The 25,190-nt window shown below is 44.5% G+C and overlaps 1 protein-coding gene across 3 annotated transcripts in view; it reads left to right on the top strand.

Annotated features, from left to right (window-relative positions):
- SPIRE1 (spire type actin nucleation factor 1) overlaps nt 1–25,190 on the top strand; it is a 121,769-nt gene that overhangs the window by 49,368 nt on the left and 47,211 nt on the right. For all 3 annotated transcript variants that reach the window (XM_056854718.1, XM_056854717.1, XM_056854716.1), the window contains one exon: nt 19,238–19,363. In XM_056854718.1, coding sequence (XP_056710696.1) covers nt 19,238–19,363 — 126 coding nt within the window. The remainder of the gene's footprint in view (nt 1–19,237; nt 19,364–25,190) is intronic.

Here is a 25,190-nt window from a genome sequence, read left to right as displayed (position 1 = left end):
AGCAAATCCATTTGGTTCCATGCGCAGGAATCCCCTCTGCTCAAAAACTGGCCCGCCTCTTCGTGACACATATCTTCAAATTACATTCGTTTCCGCGCAAAATAATCTGTGACCGCGGCAGTGGCTTTGTTTCCAAGTTTTGGAAAGCATTTCTCAAGTTGGTGGGGGTAGAACAAGGATTGTCTACTGCATACCATCCCCAAACCGATGGTCAAACTGAACGTGTAAATGCTGTCCTTGAATGTTATTTACGCTGTTATGTTAACTACCACCAAGATAACTGGGTAGAAATGTTGCCTTTTGCAGAATATGCCTACAATAATGCTGTACATCAATCTACAGGTTTTAGCCCATTCTATGCAGTGTATGGGCAAGATTTTGGTCCTGTTACTCCCACAAGCACTGTGGAGGGGGAGGGAGATCCTGACATTGCTTCCTGGGCACACACCCTCCGTACCACTTGGCCTTGGCTCATTAACAATCTCGACCGAGCCAAGCGCAAATACAAAGCACAAGCTGATAAACATCGTTCCCCCGGGGGCGAACTGCGAGTGGGTAAATTGGTCCATCTTTCCACCAAAAACCTACGTTCCACCCGTCCGTGCCTTAAACTCAATGCTAAATTCATTGGCCCATTCCCGATCACACGGGTCATAAATCCTGTCACGGTGGAATTAGCTCTCCCGAAAACCCTGAGGCGTGTGCATCCCGTTTTCCACATTAGCCTCCTGAAGCCCCATACGGCCTCTCCACGATGGCATCCCGATCCGCCCCCCGAACAGCCCGTTATGGTGGGGGGGGAAGAGCACTTCGAAGTCTCCAAAATTCTTGACTCCCGTGTTCACCATGGAAACCTACAGTATTTGGTCCGGTGGAAGCACTTCCCCCCTGCCTACGACGAATGGGTTCGTGCACGAGATGTCTCCGCCCCCAAACTAATCGATGCCTTTCACACTGCCTACCCGGACAGGCCATCCCCCTTACCGACTGGGAGGGGGCCTTAAGGGGAGCAGGATGTCAGGCTGCTATCTCGGTTTCAGTATTGTTTCTGTGTTGGTACTGTACTGTCTAGCCTCAAGGCCGACCACACATACCAAGGCCTGGGAACACTGCTCCTGGGAAAGTTGACTCTGTTTGTGTATGCTGATGGTGTATAATCTCCCGCCATTTACTGCCTTATATTATCGTTCGGCTAGTGAGACTCCCATAGCTGCCATAGTTCCCTGTATGCACTGTATTGCCTTTTTGACCAGTAAAAGCCATCTGATTGGATTCTATATGACTCTGTGGTGATTTCTGGTTCGAAGGGAGATTTCCCAGTCACTTTCCCACTTGCATATAAATTAAATTTGATGCCATTGTGATCACTATTGCCAACTGGCTCAACTACATCCACATCCCGCACTAAATCACTGGCAGCACCACAGAGTATTAAATCCAGGATAGCCTCCCCTCTGGTTGGGTCTATGACCAACTGTTCGAGGGCACAGTCATTTAGGATGTCTAAAAAATTTATCTCTTTGGCTTGACTGGAGCATACATTTATCCAATCAATATGAGGGAAGTTGAAGTCTCCCATTATTACTACTTAATTACCTTCACATGCTTCCCTAATTTCATTCTCCATCTCAAGATCACCCTGAGCCATTTGGTCAGGGGGCTGATAGAACGTCCCCAGTACTAAATCTCCTTTGGGTCCCGGAATTGTCACCCATAAGGATTCTGTGGACGAGGCTGCCCTTTTTATGGTCTCTAGCTTATTAGACACTATGCCTTCCTTGATATACATAGCAATACCCCCTCCAATACGCCCTTCCCTGTCATTTCTATACAGTTTGTAACCAGGGATGACTGTATCCCACTGGTTCTCTCCCCTCCACCAGGTTTCTGTAATGCTCACTATACCTATGTTTTCTCTTAAAACCATGCACTCTAATTCCCCCATTTTTGCTTGGAGGCTTCTAGCATTAGCATAGAAACACCTCCACACTGTTTCTCTCTTTCGACTTGCCTGGCATGTGTCTTTGGGCATCTTTAAGTTGCTATCCATCATTTTTTCCCCATTCCCTTTCATGTCTAAATAATTCCTATGTGGGCAATCTGAAGCAATTTGCCCTTTGTCCATATGCACTGAGTTTGCCTGAACCGGATGCTTCTCAGCTCCTGTCGGCTTTCCCCCCAGGTTCAGTTTAAAAGCTGCTCTGCCACCTTTTTTATATTACGCACCAGCAGTCTGGTTCCATCCTGGTTCAAGTGGAGCCCATCCCTTTTGTATAGGCCCGGCTTGTCCCAAAATGTTGCCCATTTCGTTACAAATCTAAAGCCCTCTTCCCTGCACCACCGTCTCATCCACGCATTGAGACTCACCAACTGTGCCTGCCTATCTGGTCCTGCACGTGGAACAGGTAGCATTTCTGAGAAAGCTACCTTGGAGGTCCTGGCTTTTAGTCTCCTGCCTAGCAACCTAAATTTGGATTCCAAGACCTCCTGACTACATTTCCCCACGTCGTTGGTGCTAACATGCACTACAACCACTGGCTCCTCCCCAGCACTATCTACCAGACTACCTATATGACGGGTAATGTCCGCAACCTTCGCACCAGGCAGGCAAGTCACCATGCGGTCCATGCACCTGCCAGAAACCCAGCTATCTACATTACTAAGGATTGAATCCCCCACTACAAGAAGCCCCCCTCCCCTCTGAGGCATATCCTCGGTACGAGAGGATATCTGTTCATCCACCAAGGAAGAGGTCCCTTCTAAGGTACCACATCCCCCTACCTCAGTGAGATGGCCTCCTTCCCCAAGGGCTCCATCATTGTAGCTGATTGTAGCTGATAACTTTATCATGCACCAATAGAACAAAGGAGCATTCTATTTCAACACCTTTAAATTTGTAAAAAGATGAAAAACACCAGGAATGCAACCCTCCTCTGTTGTAGGGCAGTTTTTTCAGTCATGATCCTTTTCATTTTTTCTAACAGTTCACTGTGCTGTTTACATCTTGTATACCGGTACACCTCTCTCTGGACCTTCTCCACCCCCCACCCAAAAAAATGCAGACAGAATTGCAGCTATTCCTCACACTAATATTTAGCTGGCGGCAAAGTTACTGTCTTTTGGTCGGTCACTGGCTGCTAGGGTTGCCAACTCCAGGTTGGAAAATTCCTGCAGATTTGGGGGTGGAGCCTGGGGGGTTGGGGAAGGACCCCTCAGCAGGGTATAATCCCATAGAGTCAACCCTGCAAAGTAGTCTTTTCGCTAGGTGAACTGATCTCTGTAGTCTGGAAATCAGATGTAATTCCAGGAAATGTCCAGGCCACACCTTGAGGTTGGCAACCCTAAGTATGAGGTATTGTGACAGTATTGTGGATAGTTCCCATCAGCAGATCCTTCTTTGCTGGTAAAGGCTGCTGCGGAATATTTGCTTCCTGGTTTGAGGCTTTCTGTACTTCAGAGTCTGCCCTTTAAAGTGACACAGGGCTTTATTTTTTGTTCCGTTTTGCTTTTTGGGCAACTTATTACAGTCATTCCAGTGAGTGATAGCCCTCTTAGGAATTTTACCAGAGCACTGATGTAATATTCTTCCTCGGCCCACACACCTTCATCACATTCCACTTTCCTCCTAACAGAGAACTCTTGCTTATCTGACTCAGATGATGATCCTAAATGAATTCATTGTTTGGCAACAAATGAGGAAAGTTGTGCAGCATTGCACTGTAGTGGCAAATGGCAGTAATTGTTTTTCTTTTTCTTTGTTTGTCCCTTTGCTTATGTCAGTCCTGTTTATTAGCAACTTTATTACCAAAGATACAGGCTAACTAGTTTGGTACAACTGTAAATACAGTAGTTGTAAGCAACTTGGTCCAGTATTCAGCTATACTCTTCCTCTGTAAAAGGAAACATAGCCTCCTTCTAGCTGGCTTCGTTAGGGTATGGAAACCACCAGATGCATATAGGCTATGCTTGCCCTACTGTTCTGTCTCTATTGTCCCCTCCTCTTTCTGCAACAGCTAATGCATTCATCTGGGTATTTCAATATTACCTGCTTATGAATGTCAAGTAGGGTTGCCAGGTCCTTCTTCACTACCCACAGGAGGTTTTTGGGGCAGAGCCTGAGGAGGGTAGGGTTTGGGGAGGGAGGGAGGGACTTCAGTGACATAAAGTCCAATTGCCATTTTCTCCAGGTGAGCCGATCTCTATCGGCTGGAGATCTCCAGCTAGTACCTGGAGGTTGGCCACCCTAATGTCAAGGCAGCATGTGTGTAGGAGGGAAGGCCTCCTCATAACCATGCTTTGACCCTTCTCTTTGTTTACCTTCGAAACATATCAGTATTGTACATAGTTAGCTATGGCATCAGATGCAAATAAAGTAAAACAAGTAACTGTTGAAGGTGGAGTGTCAACCATGTGGTCGTGGATAGTTAGTTGTATTTATTTAGCACTGTGTATTTACCACCTTTCAGTCAGGCATACAAAATCTCAGTGCCAAGGGGCATTTCAATGGACTTGGAATGGTTACTTTGTTTAGGATTGCTCTGTTAATGTTTGAAGGGGGCAGTATAGGTCTAATTACCCTTGGTGTTTTGATTTTTCTAAGAATGTGTGCATTTGGGAATGTAACCTCGTCAAACCCTACAGTTAGTTATGCTTTAATGAGTCGTTGTTAAAGTGTACATTATGTTATATTAAATAAGTGCTTAAATTATCACATGTAACTGCGTGTTATTCACAAGGGAGAGTTTGTATTTTCTACCTCAGTTGTATCAAATGGTTGTTTCTTTAAACCACTGTTACGTTTGGTTGTTAACAGTTAACTTGAACAGATGTACTTGAAAGCAAGGTCAAGTTGAAAGTTAGATGGTTCATAAATTTTAAAATCGTTTAAACTCCAGTGTGATTTATTCACAGATAAGGTTGAGAGGGAGTACAGCTCCTTATGGCTCAACTTTATATTACATTTTATAACCAAAATTTAACTACTGCAGTTCCCTATATATATATTGTAGTTATACTTTATTGAGATCAGTGCAGGTCATGAATGTTGTTAACTAAATGCTGAGAAAATCATCTTTTATGTTGTGCACCAAAGGAGCCCATGAAATCGGCGTTTACTGTATAACTTGCGTTGCCGTAGCTGCAACAGCTGACATGGCAAGCTGCTTTTAAAACTATAGTATCGCTTTTGTGCTTTGAATTGTTCAGCTGGAAAATTGGGTATCCAGGATTACTTTCTAAAGGTTGTACATTTGGCACAGCATAAAGTAGAAGTTTTGCACTTTTCATGCAGACACCTACCGCTCACAGTAAAGAATTAGTAGGCCTGGAGGTTGGAATTAGCATTTCTCTAGGATTCTCCAGGATATGCACATGCAGCAGTAGACACCGTCAGAGGTCGTGGTGTTAACCTTTGGAATGTGGAAGGTTAACCAGTCTTTGCTCAGGGTTACCCACCAATGCTGCCTGTCCTCTTAGGGTCAGGGGTCATGCTGCCACCTGCTGGAATCAACATACCTGCTACGCCTTCCATGCACTTCTGCTGCTGTGCGACCTACCTATCATGTCACGAATACATGAAGCTGCCTTATACTGAATCAGACCCTTGGTCCATCAAAGTCAGTACTGTCTACTCAGACCGGCGGCTCTCCAGGGTCTCAGGCGGAGGTCTTTCACATCACCTACTTGCCTGGTCCCTTTAACTGGAGATGCCAAGCAGATGCTCTACCACTGAGCCACAGCCCCTTCCCCACCGTGGCACTTTAAAGGGAAGAGAGAGAGGTGATCTCTGTATAACACAATGATGACCAAAAGAACGCAAGACTTGCACACTTTCTGTCACTTTGGATGACCTTGATGTAAGCTGTTACATGGCTTTTGTTCATGGATTTTGGCTTTGGACCATTGCAACTACCTGTAACACGTTTCTGCTTTTACAATAGTTGAATGAGGCTGATGAGCCTGGGAGAAGAGTGTGTTTTCCCCACAAAAGAAGCTAGTGCAACCCAACTTGGTTTCTGTTGTGTACAACTGAAATTAATTCCCAGCATTATCGATACAAGGACTACTGAGAGCCAGTGTGGTGTTAAGAGCGGTGGTTTGGAGAGGTGGACTCTGATCTGGAGAATTGGGTTTGATTCCCCACTCCTCCACATGAGGGGCGGGCGCTAATCTGGTGAACTGGATTTGTTTCCCCACTCCTACACACGAAGCCAGCTGGGTGACCTTGGGCTAGTCACACTCTCTCAGCCCCACTTACTTCACAGGGTGTCTGTTGTGGGAAGGGGCAGGGAAGGTGATTGTAAGCCGGTTTGGTTCTGCCTTAGGTGGTAGAGAAAGTTGGCATATGAAAATCAACTCTTCTTCTTCTGCATTCTTCGACAGCTCTCAGACTTTTGAGATATTCAGGCATCCTCTGATGTTAGAGATTCATTTGACCAATTGCTGTTCTTGTGAGTTTTCAGTGGGATGCTTCCACTTTCTCTCTCTTCCTCTCAGCTTGCCAGGGTGTAATCAGACACCAGCTAGCCACACTCTATGCCCATTAAGGCCATGAGAAGAACAAACAATAAGTCATTAACAATATGGCTGAAAAATGTCTCCCTCCCCCGTTGTTTTTAAACATCCAGCCTGATACAGAGTTCCGGCAAAGTCAAAACCTTGCATGCTGTTTTTGCGCATTTTGGTTGGTCTGAATAAATGATTTTTATGCCTTTGGTTTTTGGATTTTGCTTTGGATCACCACAGATAACGGCATCCCTTTTCATCATACCCAAGTATACACAATTATCGTGGTTTCTGCTTAGTGAGGTGAACTAGCCTGTGACTTTCAGAAAGCCGAGTTGGAGTGATCAGTTCCAAAGCTGAACTGATCAGTCTATGAGTTCATCTCTTGTAGCAAACTCCTTTGCTGCTCAACCTGTAATGCTAGTAAGTTCAGTAAGCGGTGTGGGGCATTTTTCAGTTTCACTGTCAGCATAATGATGGTTTTAAATCCACCTAGGCAAATTGAATAAGACAGCAAATAATCTGGACTTCAGGATCAGCAAGTCAATCCTTTCTCCTCATCTCTGAACACAGACTTTGCTGTCCTCAAAAGATTAGCTCTACTGATTAGAGGCAGTTTCTGGAGGGGGGAAAATGTCCAGAAGAACTTTGAATTTGATTGTCTACAGTTGGAACCCACAGCTGAAAGGTAGTTTCTTGTAGGTTACCTGTAATTTTAATTAAATATTTTGCTGCATGCTTCATATTATCTGCTTCAGCCTTGATTTCTTTGGTTTTTAATGACATTCTGTGCAATTATTAATTTGAAATCATTGTACTGTTCAACAACAGTATTATTGAATCTGCAACATTTCTGAGTTCTGGGATCCAAGTTGTGTTTTGTTTTTAATGTGGAAAATGCCAGTTAGTATTCTGCAGCTATTCCAATCCTGGTCTTCTTCTGTTCTCTGTGCTTCTTAAGTACATAATGGAGATTTAGGATTGCCATCTCTGGCCTGGAGATTTGGAGGAGGTGCCTGTGGAGGAGAGACTTTGGTAAGGGATTTCACCTAGAATCTGTGGTATAAAATAAAGTTTGCCCTCCAAAGCTGCCATTTCACCTGGGGGATCTGGTCTCTGTAACCAGGAGGTCAGCCGGAGATCTCCAAGCCACATCTGGAGGTTGCCGACCCTGTGGAGACTTGCAATGCAATCCTGTACAGAGTTACTCCAGTCATCTAAGCCCATTGGTTTCAGAAGGCTTAAACTGGAGTAATTCTACATAGGATTGCATTGTTAACATTTACAGCCAGCATTGCAGACCCTGGAGCATGACATTTCCTCCTGGTATTAACATTCTTAAAACTCTCAGTAGTTCCTTAGCTACAAATGGCAAGCCTACTTGTGCAAACACTAAACAGCATTCATGCCTGGTTATCTAATGCTCAGATATCTTCCAGTTTTTCCTCTAATCATACAAATGTTGTATAAAATACTACTAACCATAGTTGCTTCTCTCTGCATCCTAGAGACAGCCTTATACTTTGAGTCGAAGCTGGTTAAACCCTAGATCCGTGATGGCGAACCTATGGCACGCGTGCCATTTCCGGCACGCGTCGCCCTCTCTGCTGGCACGCACGGCTCAGCTGGGCGGCGGGGCCCCTGCCCTCCCAGCCGCCAGCTTTGAACTGCTCTGCGCTGCCTGCAGGCAGCGCGGAGCAGTTCAAAGGCCCCGCCCCCTTCCCTGGACTCTCCGCCACCCAGCCTTTCCCCTCTCCCCCCCTCCCCGGCCGAAAACCCCTTTGCAGAGCGCAGAGGCGGCTGCCGCCCTCCAGCCCCCTTCTCCCTCTCCCTCCCCCAGCCAAAAAACCGTTTGCGGGCGCACGAGGCAGCTGTCCCCCTCCAGCCCCCTTCTCCCTTTCCCTCCCCCCCTCCCTGGCCAAAAACCGCTTTGCAGAGCGCAGAGGCGGCTGCCGCCCTCCAGCCCCCTTCTCCCTCTCCCCCTCCCTGGCCAAAAACCCCTTTGCAGGGCACACGAGGTGGCTGCCATCTTCCAGCCTCCCTCTCCCTCCCCCAGCCAAAAACCCTCTTGCAGGGCGCACGAGGCGGCGGCTGTCTTCCAGCCCCCTTCTCTCCCTCCCCCCCTCCCTGGCCAAAAACCCTTTGCAGGGCGCACGAGGCGGCTGCCGCCCTCCAGCCCCCTTCTCCCTCCCCTCCCCCCTCCTCCTCCTCCCTCCTCCTCCTCCCTCCCCCTCCCCAGCCAAAAACCCTTTGCAGGGCGCACGAGGCGGCTGTCGTCCTCCAGCCCCCTTCTCCCTCCCCCCTCCCCCCCTCCCTCCCCCTCCCCAGCCAGAAACCCTTTGCAGGGCGCACGAGGCGGCTGTCGTCCTCCAGCCCCCTCCCCCCTCCCCTCCTCCCTCCCCCGCCAAAAACCCTTTGCAGGGCGCACGAGGCAGCTGTCGTCCTCCAGCCCCCTTCTCCCTCTCCCTCCCCCTCCCCTCCTCCCCGGCCAAAAAACCCTTTGCAGGGCGCACGAGGCGCTGTCGTCCTCCAGCCCCCTTCTCCCTCTCCCTCCCCCCCTTCCTGGCCAAAAAACCCTTTGCAGGGCGCAGGAGGCGGCTGCCGCCTCGCGAGCCGGCCCTCCAGTCCCCTTCCCTTTCTCCCTCGGTGCCTTCCATGGGAAAAAACCCTTTTCCTGGGTCGCAAGGCAGCTGCCCTGCAGCCCCCTTTCCCCTCTCCCTTCAAAACCCCTTTCCTGGGCGCGCAAGGTGGCAGCGCGCCGGCCCAGAAGCCTCATTCTCCCCCCCCCCCGCCAGAAGCCCCTTTCCTCAGCTTGCGAGGCTGCAGCTGCCTCTCATGCTGGCCCAGAAGCCCCCTTCCCCACCAAAACCCCCTTTCCTTGGCGCACGAGGTGGCTGCCGCCCTACTCACCAGCCCAGAAGCCCCCTTCCTTCCCTGGCCAGAAAGCTCTTCCTTCCTTTCTTCCTTTCCTTTTCCTCCCTCCGTCCCTCCCTGAAAACATTCCTGATTCCAGCAAATGCCTGCTAGGTCTCTCCAGGACTTCCTCAAGAATGGAGAATACAGCCCTCCCACAACTGGTAGACTGCCTCTGAATGTGAAGGTACCACTATGGATGTCTGGTTCCCATCTATATTAGGTCTAATGCAGTTTTTGTTCTAATGCAGTTTTTGCAGGCAGCGTGGAGCAGTTCAAAGGCCCTGCCCCCTTCCCTGGACTCCCCGCTGCCCAGCAGGGAGTCCAGGGAAGTTGTTTTTTCTAAGCTAAAACCTCAGTATTCAGGTTAAATTGCCGTGTTGGCACTTTGCAATAAATAAGTGGGTTTGGGGTTGCAGTTTGGGCACTCGGTCTCTAAAAGGTTCGCCATCACTGCCCTAGATCCTAAGAATTATTTGCATATTTAATTTGAAACATTTCTGTGCCAGCTTTCCACCCAGATAGATTCCCAAAGGCAGCGAACATCAAACATTAAAACACATAAGCATTAAAAACATTTAAAATAAATTATACATACAATAATTTAATAAAAACATATAAACAGACATAATACCAAAAACCAGGGAGGAGGCCTATAACAGTTATTGAGGGTATGACAAGCAGAACAAAAAAGAGGGAAACCAATGACTCTTCCTGGGGAGGGAATGCCAACATTTTGGTACCCCAACCGAGAAAGCCCTTCCTTAAGTTGCCACCTGTCTAGCCTCAGATGGCAGGGGCACCTGAAGCAAGGCCTCTGAAGATGACCAGCGTGGACATATAGGTTTGTTTGAGAGGAGGTGGTCTCCTAAAGGACGCGTGTATTTTTACTTTTTGCTGAGTACCATGCCCCATGTGATATCACAAACTGCTTTTGAAGCTCCCATCAGTTTCAGAAGTTAACTGCTGTGTACTGTGGGGGACCAGTTGTCATAGAAACACATCCCAAAACCCATTGGTCATACAGAACTAATCACACAGTTCTTGGATCCTGGCCTAGAATGTCTAGGTTTTTAATTTGGACAAATTGGCAGGTCTGCTCCTGTTAATGTGACCCTGGATCCAGTCTACTGATTGATACATGTGTTCGCTAGTAATTCACTGTGCGCAGAATTGCAATTACAAGCTTCAGTATAAATGGAGGCATGCTACTCCTAGGAAAGCAATTCTCATTTTGTTCTCTGACCCTTAATATTGTTACCGGCCAAATCATCTCCTAAATATCTACTATCATTGAGATAAATTCGGCCTTCCTTGGATCCTTGTAAGAGGGTTTATGCATCCTATGCTGTTCACCGCATGGTTAGCAGTCTCTTAAACACACAGAGAATGTATCACCCTTGTGAAATGCATTACAAACTGAAAAGAAGAAAGGTTGTGTTATGCTGGTTATGAACCGCAATAAAGTTAGATGATGATGATGATGATGATGATGATGAAAGGTTGTGTTGTCTGATCACACTATTGGCTGCATTTTCTTCAGGAATGTGCTTTGTCATAGTCACTTTATTATAACTATTGGATCAATAAATCATGTTTAGGGAACTAGATTTTTTTTAACGAGTTTTGAAGATGTTGTGTGGCTCAGTGGTAGAGCCGGGGATTGAACCTGGGACCTTCTGCATGCCAAGCAGATGGTAGAGCATCTGCTTGGCATGGAGAAGATCCCAGATTCAATCCCCGGCATCTCCAGTTAAAGGGACTAGGCAGGTAGGTGATGTGAAAGACCTCCTCTGCCTGAGACCCTGGAGAGCCGCTGCCAGTCTGAGTAGACAATATTGACTTTGATGGACCAAGGGTCTGATTCAGTATAAGGCGGCTTCATGTGCTTATGTGTTCATCAATAGGCAAACAGCTTACTTGGATAATATGTGCAGTCAGTTGCTTATTTATTTATTTACTTTATTTACCAGCCACCTGTCTTGCTGAGACTCAAGACAGATTACAAAATACGGGGTGGGGGGTACAATTAGAAAGCATAAAATATCCAGTGAGCAATGTAATAGGGCTAGGATTACAGAATTAGAAAATAATGCAAACAACAAACTGTCTAAAACAAGATATTTATTTATGTTATTTATAGTCCGCCTTTCTCACTGGGACTCAAGGTGGATTACACAGAGTTAGTCAATACAATCAACAGGATGGGACATTCAATAAACATTGCAACAGGATTAGGATTGTACAAATCTGGAATTAACCAGAAATCTAAAAACAAAACTAGTCATGATGCATACCTATTATCTCCAGGATCAGAGGAGCATGCCAAATATATTAGGTACTGTGAAACACAGGCAGGATGGTGCTGCTGCAGTTGTCTTGTTTGTGGGCTTCCTAGAGGCACCTGGTTGGCCACTATGTGAACAGACTGCTGAACTTGATGGGCCTTGGTCTGATCCAGCATGGCTTTTCTTATGTTCTTATGTTCTAACTGAAGCAAAGCATAAGTATTAATATGACACGTTAAATGATACAGAATTATATGGCAGAATCCTACTTACAGCAATCTATACGCAGTGGTATACTCCACTGCCCCTATTCCTTTACCAAAGCATATTCTGAACCATTTTATCAGTCCACAGCCCTGTTGCCTGTGTAAAAAAGCCCTCCTGAATCAATGTTGCGTAGCTTGTGGAAAGCCAGGAGAGTGGGAGCCTGCCTGACCTTTTCAAGCTGGCGATTCCATAAGTTGGAGGCCACAACAGAGCTGCATCTGTAAGGGTAGTTGCTCATCTTCCCCGTTTGCAGGGTAGCACATTCAGAAGGCTGTCACAATGGAGCATAGCCGGAGACGTAGTCCTTCAGATATGTGGGTCCAGGATCCTTAAGGGCTCTGTAGATTATAACCACTACTTTGAACTGAAACCAATAACTGATGGGTAACCAATGGAATGACTGCAGAATGGATGTAATATGCATGCTCTACTCTGTTCCCAACTAGTAACTGAGTTGAGGCATTCTGTACCACCTGGAGTTTTTGAGTTGATTTTATGTAGAGTACATTACGGTAGTCTAGCCTTAAAGTAACGGTAGCGTGGGTCCACATTGCCAGCTCTGCCAAGTCAAGTTCTTCTAGGCTAAATGAGTATGGAAGAAGGCATTTTTGCAACTGTGTTAACTTGGTTCTCCAGCAATAATGCTGGATCCAGTATAAGCCCTAGACACTTGACTAAGTCTCAGCTGGACCCAATCAAAAGTGGGAAGCACAGTGTCATTCAGGATTTCAATGTTACATTTGTCTTGTCAGCATTCAGTTTCAGCTTGTGCACTCTTAGCCATTGAACCACAGCATTCATGCACAGGTTTAAGACCTCTACAACATCACCAGACCGTTTGACTAAAGAAATATAGAATAACATTGTGTCTTTGAGTATGGTCTTTTGGACTCTGTTAATTGAATCAGAATAAGTAAATGTATCTTTTGCTAGAAGGGTTTTCAAGCAAAGCATCATACCATGCATATAGAAATAAGTCTCTGTTGTTATGACTTACAAAAGCAAAATAACAATACATCTGGTTATGCAACTGAAACTATGTCTTCTGGCTCAGACAGAGAAATAAAGCTAAAGACAAAAAATAGGAGCAAGTTGTTCTATAATTTCTTATATAAGGATATATAAACCAACTACAACTCCAAATGTCTGACTACAGAATGAAGCTGCAATCTGCTGTCTACTGAGATAATGTTTCTTATATTTAGTACTACAATTATATTTTCCTTTTTATGTGGTATTCTGGTAACAGCTACCTGAATCTGATGATTTACTTCTCTCTAGAAGACAATTATATAAGTATATATAAGTAGTGGTGTTATAAACAAATATAAACTTCATTGAGTCATAAAACAATTGTTTCACATTCTTTCGCTATCATTCTATTTGCTTTAAGTACAGTGGGGAAGGGAAGGTGATTGTAAGCAGTTTGATTCTTCCTTAAGTGGTAGAGAAAGTCGACATATAAAAACCAACCCTTCCAGAATATGCATTCTTGGGGCCAAACTACACTTTATGATTGCCTCATAGTTGCCAGCAGGAAACCCTCTGCAAGTTCGCCATGGGAAGAGTTCCCATAAAGATAACAGACAGTGCAAGTGTGTATGGCAAGTTTCCATTCCCAGGGACTAAGTAAGGTCCTTACTTGAGGCTTTTGCTTTGTGTTGCAGACTTGAACTTGTTTTGTTCCCTTAGTATAGCGAATCCATGACAATCTTAGACATTCAGGCTTTTTTTTCCTTTTTACTCTACTTATTTGGAGTAACACCAATAGTTGGTCTTTTAGGTTCCATGGGAATTTTTGTTGTTGTTGTTACTGTCCAGAGAAAAGAGAATAGTGATACAGGCTTTTTTTCAAATGATGATTAGAGGTGGGGAAAACTTGTATCTTTTGAACTGTGATCCCACTCAGACTGGGCTGTCACCATGCAGATTTCGTGTCTTTATTTGCAGAATGCTTATGCGGTAGCCAAGTGAGCTCTGACAGGTCAGTCAGTTGTGAATATTTGGTTGTAATTTGGTTTCACCCTTGATGGAGTACATTCACAGGGAGCCAGAGATTTTGTTTGATCTCTTCTAAGTTGTGTTTTCTGTTAATACCAGACTGGCTGGGTGAGCCAGTCAAATGAGAATGAACCCAGACAGCAGAGTTGGCAAGACTCTCCTGTTTACATAATTATTTATTTATTTATTGCCTGCAACCTCTCAGTGTAGATGGAAATACTCTAATCTTCTTACTGGCCTAAACAAAAAGTGAATGCTGTAGCCCAGTTTCTAGGCAGCCCAGAAACGGCTCAGAAAATAAAAGTGTCACAGAAATTCAGTTTTGCAGCACTTCCACTCACATAATTTGACTCTCTGCTGATTGGCAAAAGCATAAAATGATGCTCTTTTAATCTACACTTTTATTTTGTTTCTCAGAAATAAATGAGCCCTAAAACCCATGTGCTTTCTGAATATTATTTCCATAGGTTTTGATAAGTCTCAAGGGCCAGCCCTGTTATCACACTACTTAATTGCCATGCAGAAACTTACTGGCCATTTATGCTTGGAAATTAGCAGTGCGTTCCAGGCTGAAGTGCCCTGCATATTTTTTTGAGTTTTTCATGCTGAACCATCATTCAGGAAGTGACTGCGAATCATACCTGCTTCGCATTTCTTAAGAGGCCCTTTAGCGTGACCTTTTGTGTTTGCTCCACCCCCGCCTCGAAGAATCCCCTGAAGGAAGCATGCAAAATCACACAGCCGAGGCTTAGCTGTGCAGATGACTATTGCTAATGGTAGGAAGAAGGAGCAGGCAAGTGAGTGGGGTGGTGGTGGAATTTCTCCTTTTGAGTCGGGACTGTGAATAAGCATTTTAAAGGTCGCATTTAAAAAAAGAGCTTTGAGCAAACATCAAAATTGACCCAGCATAAATGGCCACTGATTTCGCATATGTTTATCTATACCAGGGGTCCTCAAACTTTTTAAACAGGGGGCCAGTTCACTGTCCCTCAAACACTGTTGGGGGCCGGACTATAGTTTGAAAAAAATATGAACAAATTCCTATTCACACTGCACATATTTTATTTGTAGTGCACAAAAAATAAGAGAAATGATGCAATATTTAAAACGAAGAATGATTTTAATCAACATAAACTTATAATATTTCAATGGTAAGTATGGGCCTGCTTTCTTCTAATGAGATGGTCAATATCCGGTTCCATATTTGTCACTGCTAGTTGTAGCAAGTGATGCAAGTGTTCATCAGTTAGTCTGGATCTGGTTGGAGATTTCAGATGTTTCATTTGGGAATTAACAAATGCTGCTTAAAAACAGGGACTATTTGTTCAGTAGTGCATTAATGCAAAAGGTCCATCTAGTTCAGCAGTATTTTTCCAACAACAGCTTGCCAGGTGACTGGGAGTTCATAGGGAACTACTGGAGGAGCCTGCATGGATCTGCAATTCTCCCCCATCAACCTAAGGATGCCAACTTGTTGGCTGCCCAGATACTTTCGCTTTGAGCAGCTGCATGGCTGGCAATGATCAGGAAGTGCAGGTTGCAATCTACAGGTCTGCAACACATCCCTTTAAAGCCCCTTCTGCAGTAGGAGAAGGGGCAACTGCTGCATCTCTCACCTGGTCCTCCTTCAGCACTGTTTTCTGCCTCCTTCTGCCTGCCTGCTGAAAGAAGATGAACTGCACAGCAGGCAGGGGAAAGGAGGATGGACAAAAGAGCCAGAGGAGAAAAAGCTGCTATCACCCCGCTGCATCAGGCCATTGAAAGGCACACTTTCTCCAGGCTGTGCAACCCAGGGCAAATCCTTTCCCACGTCTTGACTCTCCACACTAGGAAAAAAACACCAGCCGCTTCCCCTGCAGCTTTCCACTCATTATGCAGCTGTGGCATGAGCCCTCTTAGGAGGGCCAGTCACAAACTCTCAGCCTAACCTACCTCACAAGGTTGTCATGAGGATTCAATGGAGGAAAGGAGAAGGACGTATGCTGCTTTGGGTCCCCAAGGGGGAGAAAGGCAGGGGATGAAATTAGTAAGTAAATAAATAAAATAAAAAGTTGCCCACCTCCCAGCAGAGCTGCCAACTTTTGAAGAAGCCCCATGAAAGGGGGGGGGGGGGCTTACCTGCAGCGGGCAGGCTCGGATGTTTCGCTCCATGCCAGGATTTCTGCAGATCACACCCCACCTAACAGGCCAGGCCGGCCACCCTACACGGAGGCCAATGCAAATTTGGCAACATGGCTCCCAGACCAATAATACACCCCCCACACCCTGCACACACCCCTTCCTTCCCTCATTAGCTCCAAAGGCGTCTAATGCACAACTCCCCCCTCCTAAACCCCATATACTCCCCCTCCTGCCCTACCTTGCAGAGAAAGACATATTCACTTGTATACGTATTCACACATGCCAGTCGCGCGTCACCTCCCACCCGCTCGCCCGTCGGCCGCTCTGCTACCCCTACCTCCCCACGCTTCTCTCCCTCCCAACGCACCACGGAGGCGTCATTCCAGACAAGCCGGGCCCAAACAACGGAAATTTTTCCTCCCTCTCGGTTTTTTGCTCCAATCTCGGCTCTACGGCCAGCTACCCCTGCACCTCGCAGGCTTAAAACGGCACGTGCACGTCACTTTGCATGCCGGGACTTGAAGTCCCAGGACCTCGCCGCCCGCCACACAGTACAGTTGATTGCTTTCGTGCCGCCCGTGTCCGTTTAACCTTTTTTTTTGTAGGAGGGGGGCTGTATGTAGGGAGCTGGGAGGAAGTGACCAGTTAAAGGGGCTGGGTTCAGGACCCTGATGGGCCGGATCTGGCCCGCGGGCCGTAGTTTGAGGACCCCTGATCTATACCTTTTCAAGCTGAGTAAAAATCTTGAAGTTTGTGAGCTGCCATTCTTTGCTGGCTCTCTGCTGGTGATTCCTAGAACAGAAGGTCAAAAGGTTGCTGATAGAAGTTGCATGCACAGGGAAGTTTGCAAATCATCCTGCAGACACTTTTTTGGCCTAGTTGGAACATAATATATAGTTGGAACATAAAATATAAGGCACCTCTTATCTCTGCAATAAAAAAGCCTAGAGATTAACTTTTAAAAAGTAAAGCCAAAAGCGAGAGGAGCCAGCAGATTGAGGCAATAGATTGTTAAAATATTTTTAAAATGACCTCAAGTTGTGGTGAAGACTGTGGTCATTTATGCATGGGTGCTTTTGCTCACGTTCGCCCCCAGTCTATCTCAGTTGTTCTTTGGAGTTATGCATGATATTTCTGTCCTGTCCATTAAGAGATGACCTTGCTGCCAGCCCTCACAAATCCCGGACCTTCCTGTTTCTCTGTTAACCCAATTCTTCCCTCTCCCCTGAGCTCAGCACGCTTGAAATCCCCATGCATAAAGCAAAGCATGGGACACCCAAGCTTGGTTTCTATCACAGAAAGCATGCAACCAATTACAAAGCAGCGTGTAAAGATGCGGGGATTCAATTGCTTCCTGCTTCCTGGGAGCTCTTTCTGAGCAGAAGAAAGGCTTTTTAAAAACGAGGTTTGGATTCCAACCCCCCCCCTTTCAGATTGCTCCATTTTTTTGTTTTTTCTTCTTAAAATGCTTTTTTAATTTGGCAATTGGGTTTGGGGGGGATTTTCTCTCACAGTAAGCACTACAAAGTAAGCCAGTTATAAAGCAGCATTTAAAGGGGTGGAGACTTGATTTGAGCTTGAAAACTGCTGGTGCATAGATACTCAACAGGAAGGTGTGAGTCCAGCGAGCAACGAGCCTCAGGTAAAAACCCCATACATAAATGACCATGGTGGCTGTGGGGGAACTGAGGCAAGGAAAGTGTGGAAAAAACTGCCATGGGGACTCTTGTAGTGGCAATAAAAGGAGTTGTAACCATATGGAAGCAGCCACAGACAGAACTGTTGCAGGCCTTCAATGAAGGCAAGCTCGGAAGAAGCAGCTTGTGGCAGTAGTGAAGCAAAGCATTCCCTTCTGCTTCCTGTCAGTCACGGCTGTGACCTCTCCTTGGTCAGAACAAAAGGAAGACACAGCAGACCTGATTCCACTTCATAAATTAGAAAGAAAAACTGTATGTTTTGCCCTCTGTCTTCAGAATTAGAGCCTAGAATCTTGTTCTGCTTTTCCAAACACAAAAGCTGGGAATTAGGGTTGCCCACTCATGGCAAAAACAAACAAACTCCAGGTTAGAAAATTCCTGGAGATTTAGAGGTGGAGCCTGCTGAGAGTGGGGTTTGAGGAGGGGAGGGACCTCAGTGGGGTATACAGCCACAGAGTCCAACCTCCAAAGCAGCCGTTTTCTCCAGGGGGACTAGGGTTGCAAGTAGGGCTGCCAGGTCCCTCTTTGCCACCAGCAGGGTTTGGGGAGGGGAGGGACATCAATGCCATAGAGTCCAATTGCCAAAGCAGCCATTTTCTCCAGATGAACTGATCTCTATCGGCTGGATAACAGTTGTAATAGCAGAAGATCTCCAGCTAGTACCTGGAGGTTGGCGACCCTAAGGGGAACTGATCTCTGTAGTCTGGAGATCACCTGTAATTCCTGGAGATCCCCATATTCCACCTGGAGGTTGGCAACCCTATTGGGAATACAGCCTAGCTAATAGGCCAGTTAGGTGCCTGGTGTCATGCCCAGATTACGGATAAAGCCCAAGCAACCGGGCAACCCTGTATGCACTAAAGCAATCGCCTTCACCATCTGTAGATCTGAGGCTTTCATTTAAACCCAATCTCCAGCCTTTCAGTTTATTATTTGTTCTTCCTTTTCCTACTCAAGTCTTCTGTAATAGCTATTCAAGCGCAAATGGCCCAGTGGAAGCAATTTGGGGTTTCTTTCCCCTTGTCAGTTACTTTCCTTTTCAGTATATCTTTTACTGCAACACTTTGCTGTATATCAGAAATTGTCTTTACCGCTGTTTAAGACACCTTAGGTTAGTGTGACAAGTTGAAAACCACTGCAATAAAGGAACCAATCTTGAATCCACCTGTCATTCTGTCACTCATTTATTGTTCTTGAATGTGCTGATGGAGAAGATAATGGCATTGCAGCACTAGGCATTCATGGATGACATAAGCCATTCCAAACACTTTCATATCGACTGGATGATGAAATAAGGAAAAATTTGTCAACATATGATGAACGTGTATTGTAATACCAATGTATGTGTGTAGAAAGAGAGATTCCCTGGAATGGTTTTAAGAACTCTGTACAGAGCAAGAACAGTGATGCTTTTGACACTACAACAGTTCTTATTTTCTTTCCTAGCTCTGTGCTGCTCATCTACCAACCGGATCAGATGCACCAAATCATTATCAAGCAGTATGTCGGGCGCTGTTTGCAGAAACAATGGAGCTGTACACATTTTTGGCCAGAATTAAAAGTGCTAAAGAGGTAAATGATGCAAAAGTTGCTTGAACTTTGAGGTTTGTTTATTTCTAAGGGATGTTTCACTTTTCTGTAAATTACTGTGTGTTAGACTCTTGGAAAAGACATATTTATAACTCATAAATGATGGTACTGTCACAATTTAAAAATGCTGATAAACGAAGGGGGGAGGAGAAACTGTGGGTAGATTCGTTGATCCATGAACCGAAGACATTCATGGAACAGATCTCTTCCCCTTCTCCTTTCCCCTTAGCCTCTTTTGCTTCCCTCCGAAATCTCCTGCTCCTGCCATTTCAAAGGATTCTCAAGAACAGAGGGGGATTCAGCATAGGTGGCTGCAGCTCGAGAGGAAAGCAGCAGAAATAGTCCCCTCCCTTCCCCTGTAACGCAAGGGAGCTGGAAACCATTGAGCATGTATTTTTTAGGTGTCCCCTCTATAAATCAGCCCGCTCCAATATTATTGACGCTTTGATTAGGGAAATGGGTGATGGTGAGGGTGAATGGACCAAAAGGTTCCTGCTGGGAGATAGCTCACCAATTATCACCCAGGTTGCAAAATACTGTGCAGTAGCAAAATTACCAGTTACCTCACAGGTTGCAAAATAGTGTGCAGTAGCATTGAAGCTACATCACCTTAATGTACTCCCTTTATCTGTGGAAGTGTAAAATTGGGTGATGCCTAATTTTGTTGGCCTTGGTTGTAAATATATACTTCGTATGGTCAGTTTCTGTTTTATCTGGCATACCTACTGCAAATTTTTTGAAAAATTATTTATTTCATCCCTTCCCTTCTTGTGCAAATAGGACATATTCTTATTGTGGAAGGAGGTGGTGGGTTTTTGCCAATTCTCCATTCTTGCAGCAGTCCTCCATGCTACATCCCAGCCTGTTCTTATGGATCCCCCAAATCTCAGTAGTAAATTTGGGGGAGAGAGATAAGGAGTCAGCAAGGGGAGGGGGAAGAGAGATCTGTGTTCTATGAACTCCTTCCATTCACACCTCATAGGATCCAGCCCTATATTTCTTGTTGCTAATATTTCTCTTATTACTGTGACCATTGATTCTGACACATTTCTCCAGAGTTTCTGTTATCTTGTAAATGATGGACTGTCACTGAGTATAATGGTTACTCCAGGCCTATTTCCAAGATACATGGCCTTTAAAATGTGTAGTTCTATCACATTTTCCTTTCTTCATCCTTGCTTTTTTCCTTTTTTTAAAGATTTGTTTATTTTGTTCAGTAAGCTCCTTATACGTATAAATGAACATAAAGTTCCAGCTAAGAAAAGACAAAATAATCACAGGTGGCATACTAGTGAAGTAAAGTTAATAACAGGATTCATTACTGTGAGTGCACGTATATGACACATGCCCATAATGCTTAAACATTAACATAGCACAGACACAATGAACTTTCATTAGACGAGCAAGCAGTTTCTGTTAAGCATCCATAGATGATTTTCATGGTAGATACATGAATAAAATTTATTAAAATAACAGTTTAAATTATGCAAATATTTGCCTCCTCTTGGACACACCTCTTAACGTGGGGAGGGGGTTTGTGTGTGTCAGGGAAGCTGAGATAATAACGTAAGGAGTTTAGACTTCATCAAATGGCTAAACTCCTAGCAGAGTCACTCAAGGCGGAATGGTCACAGCTGAGACACCAGACTAAGATGCATCCCTCAGGAATCAGCAGAAGAGAACAGAGTGCCGGTGGGAATGGGGGCAGAGGAATCCTTGAAGGGTAGCTTGTGCAATAGTGAAAGGTGACACTGGCAGAGGATCTGTCATAGACAACAACAGTGACACTTCAACTAATCCTGGTTCAAACTGAGCAGAAGAAGGCAATGGTAAACTACTTCTGACCAACCCTTACCTTGAAAACCCTATGATGAAACAATCCAAAATGAAAAAAAGGTATAGTGCTGGAAGACAGGCTCCTAGTTCAGATAGTACTCAATCAGCTACTGGGGAAGAGCAGAGGACAAGGACAAGTAGCACTATTCTTAATGACGCAACTGGATTAAAGTTGAAAGGACATTCAGTTGTTGATGTGAATGGACGCAAGAGGAAAGTAGAAATTTGTTCAACACATATAACAGGAACATGAGAAGTATGAAACAAGGTAAAATCAGAATTGTAAAACAAGAAGTGGAATATTTAAACATTACAATCCTGGGAGTAAGTAGACTGGATTAGGATATTTTCAGTCAGAAAATTACAAAGTGTTTTACATGGAAAATGACAAACCCAAAAGAAACGGAGTTGCTCTGGTGGGACAGGATTTAGCACGCAAAAATCAGGGGCTATAATGCAAAGTCTGACTGAATAATATCAACCAGACTTGATGAAAGCCTATCAACATAGCCATCACTCAAGTTTACATCCCTACTACAGATGCTGATGAGGAAGAAATTGAAAACTTTTATGCAAGTGACCAGGAAGAAATTGATCACATACCTAAACAAGATGTGTTGATAATCATAGGTGACTGAACACCAAAGTGGGAAACAAAGTAGAATCAAATATTCTTGTCGGAAAACCTGGGCTGGAAGCATAAAATGAAGCAGGAGAGCAGTTCATAGAATTCTGTGAAGACAATAATTTGTTCATTGAGAACACATGTTTCGGGCAACCAAACAGACTATTGTATACAAGGACATCTCTGGATGGCCAATACAGAAACCAAATACACTACATAATAAGAAGCAGAAGGTGGTGAAGCTATGTTCTCTGTGCTAAAACAAGATCAGGAGCTGATTGTGGTATAGACTGTGAGTTGTTAATCTCGAAACTTAGAATAGAGCTGAAGAAAAATACCAAAATATTCACAGTGCCAAAATATAACCTAAACAACATTTCCGAAGAATTTAAAGACCATGTAAAGAACAGATTTGCATTACTAAGGTCAAGTTAATAGGAACCGGAAGAATTATAGGTTGAAATCAGAGATATTATCAAGGAAAAATGCACAAAGACTATTCCTGTAGTCAAAAGAAATGAAGCCATAGAGTCGATCAAAATCTTAGCAAGACTATGTCAACAAATCTGGAAAACAAAATAACGGCCCACAGACTGGAAACCTCAGTCTACGTTCCAGTTCCAAAAAAGGAGACATCTAAGACTATAGGAACATCACATTAATTTCTCACATGAGTAAAGTGATGCTCAGAATCTTACAAAAGACTGTTACCATATATGGAACAAGAAAAGCCAGATGTTCAAGCTGAATTCAGAAAAGGAAGGGGCACTAGAGATCATACTGCAAATTTACATTGGTTACTGGAGATACAAGATAATTTCAGAAGAAAAACAGCTTGTTTTTCATCGATTACAGAATGCTTTTGACTGTGTTGATCATGAAAAACTGTGGTTGATTTTAAAATAAATTGTATACCACAACATCTGATTGTGTTGATGCACAACCTGTACTCTGGACAAGAGGCTACTGTTAGGACAGACTATGGATAAACCGAATGGTTACCAGTTGGCAAAGGTGTCAGACAAAGGATGTATTTTATCTCCCTATCTATTCAGTCTATACATATCATAACATATCATAAAGAAAGCGGGATTAGATTTAGATGAAGGTGGAGTGAAAATTGTTGGAAGGAATATTAACTGTTTGAGATATGCAGATGATAGTGAATACTTGAAACAACTCTGAAGGTTAAAGCAAAAAGTGACAAATTGGGATTACAACTGAACATCAAGAAAACAAAAGTAATGACTACTGAGAAATTGCACAACTTTAAGATTAATGGTGAAGAGATTGAAATTGTTTAAGATTTTCTATTCCTTGTCTCTATCATCAACAAAAAAAGGGAGTCTGCAACCAAGAAATCAGAAGGAGATTGAGACTAAGAAGGGCAGTCAGTTTGCAAGAACTAAGCAAGGCAACAATAGGATGTTTTGGAGGTCATTAAGTCATGGAGTTGCCATAGGTCAGAAGTGACTTGATGGCACTTAACATTCACATAACCAATATTTGCCACTGAGGTATAACATTTAATTATGGGTGTAGATTATTTACAATGGTTTACATTTTTGTTCTTGTGTACAAAAATTTTAAGAGATCTCTTAAAAGAAACAAAAAATTAATTGTCACTAGCAACATCCTTTGTCGTATTTGACCTGAAACCTATTAAAGTAGGAACTATAGAGATCTTACATTTCCTCTGTCATTTTCAGTGAAGCCGATTGTATCTAAAGTTTCATTTGTAAATAAGGGGCAACCCCAGTCGGGTGCCCCTCTGCCATTGGTCTGTCCTTTCCATGGGCTAGGTCTCAGAATGGGTCGTGGAGGGGTTAAATCACCTGCACCCTCCTGTGTCCTGGCTGTCTTGTTCCCCAGAATGGATTCGCCCACCTGCTTCCTCCTCAGCCTCCGGGGAAAAGCCTCTCATTTATAGAGGGTGTGCTGTCTCTGCCCTCCTCCTGCCCCTCCCAGCTTCTTATAGGGGCTGGACAGGACCTTGCTTCCCATCCTCATTTTCCCAAGACTCCAGCTGCTCACTGGGCAGCCGTGGATGCAGGCAGAGCCCTGCCCAGACCCCCCCCCCCTTGCTGCTTGCCATGCCCACTCTGATGAGTGATGGGATGGTCCCTGCGGTGTTTCCTCACCCTTCTCTTTCCCACTGAAGAGAGAGTTGGTGATGGCCTCATGGCAGTGTGGGCTGCCACCCTCCCCTCCATGCTATGCAGTTCACTCCCAACCCCTTTATCAGCATTCCCTGCCTGGGAGCAGGCCAGCTGATCGGCAGCTTCTTGCTTCCTCCAGTAGCAAGATACAGTGGTCCCTTGCTCTTCCCCGTCACCAGCTGCCCTGATGTTGCCTGGTCTGGGGCGGGGGAGGGACTGACATGGGCCAGGAGGGGCCAGGACCATTGTCAATTCCGGACAGTAAAGTATAATTTGAATCCTGGTCCCTTGAACCATATATATCATCTGTATTTAGATGCGTATTGGCTGTGAGCATGCTATGATATTTACTAGATTCATGTTCATTACTATTATATTAATATATTCGGTTGGATCAAGCAAAAAATTGCTAGGACTCTTGCGCAAGGAGAAATGTACTAAAAAGACTTAACTGGCAGCTTGCGCTAAGTTAAACTTATTGTCTCCCAACTAGCATTTCTGCTTGTGAAAGACATTGTGCAAGTTAATTGCAGGTATTGCAGTATATGTAGTGCTCGTACTTGTTCAAGTGGACCTGTTATAAGTGAATTTGCATTTCCATTCGCACATCACTAGATCCGAACTCCTGTGTATTCATCAAAATATAGCTAGTGAGGACAGTATTTCTTACCTGATCTAACAACAGAATTATTTGCCTTTCTTCCTGAAGGGTAAATCGATTTTACTATTAAGAAATGCAAAAAAAACCCTCTGTATTTTCTAGACTTAGCAGAACAAACCTTCAACCAAACTATTATTTGTTGCCATATTTGGTTTCCCTTCCCCTAAGTAAACATTTTCCCTGACGAGTGAAAGCAGTAAAACTAGAGCAAACATTCTTTAAAGGAAAGAGGAAAAGCTTCACTCTCTGTCAGTAGCAAAAGCTTTCAAAAGATCTCTGGAGGGTGATTTCTCTGTATCATCTTCCACAACAGATGTTAACCCCTTTTAGGAACATTAATTTTTCAGGAACAATTTATAACCTCCTGTTAGCAGTTAAGCTTGCAGGGATAAGGAATGAATAAAATTTGTCACTCTGACTACTGATCGTGGCTGCTTTTGGTAGCAGGAATTGTGTGTGATTAAATGTGCTCTCATATTATTTATTATAGTCTCAATAATTCATTACAAATCAGCTGGCTCATCCTGA

Source organism: Euleptes europaea, chromosome 8 (genome assembly GCF_029931775.1).
Source record: "Euleptes europaea isolate rEulEur1 chromosome 8, rEulEur1.hap1, whole genome shotgun sequence".
Taxonomy (NCBI): domain Eukaryota; kingdom Metazoa; phylum Chordata; class Lepidosauria; order Squamata; family Sphaerodactylidae; genus Euleptes; species Euleptes europaea.
Note: the sequence above shows the minus strand (reverse complement) of the source record. Positions and strands in the feature narration are given on the sequence as shown.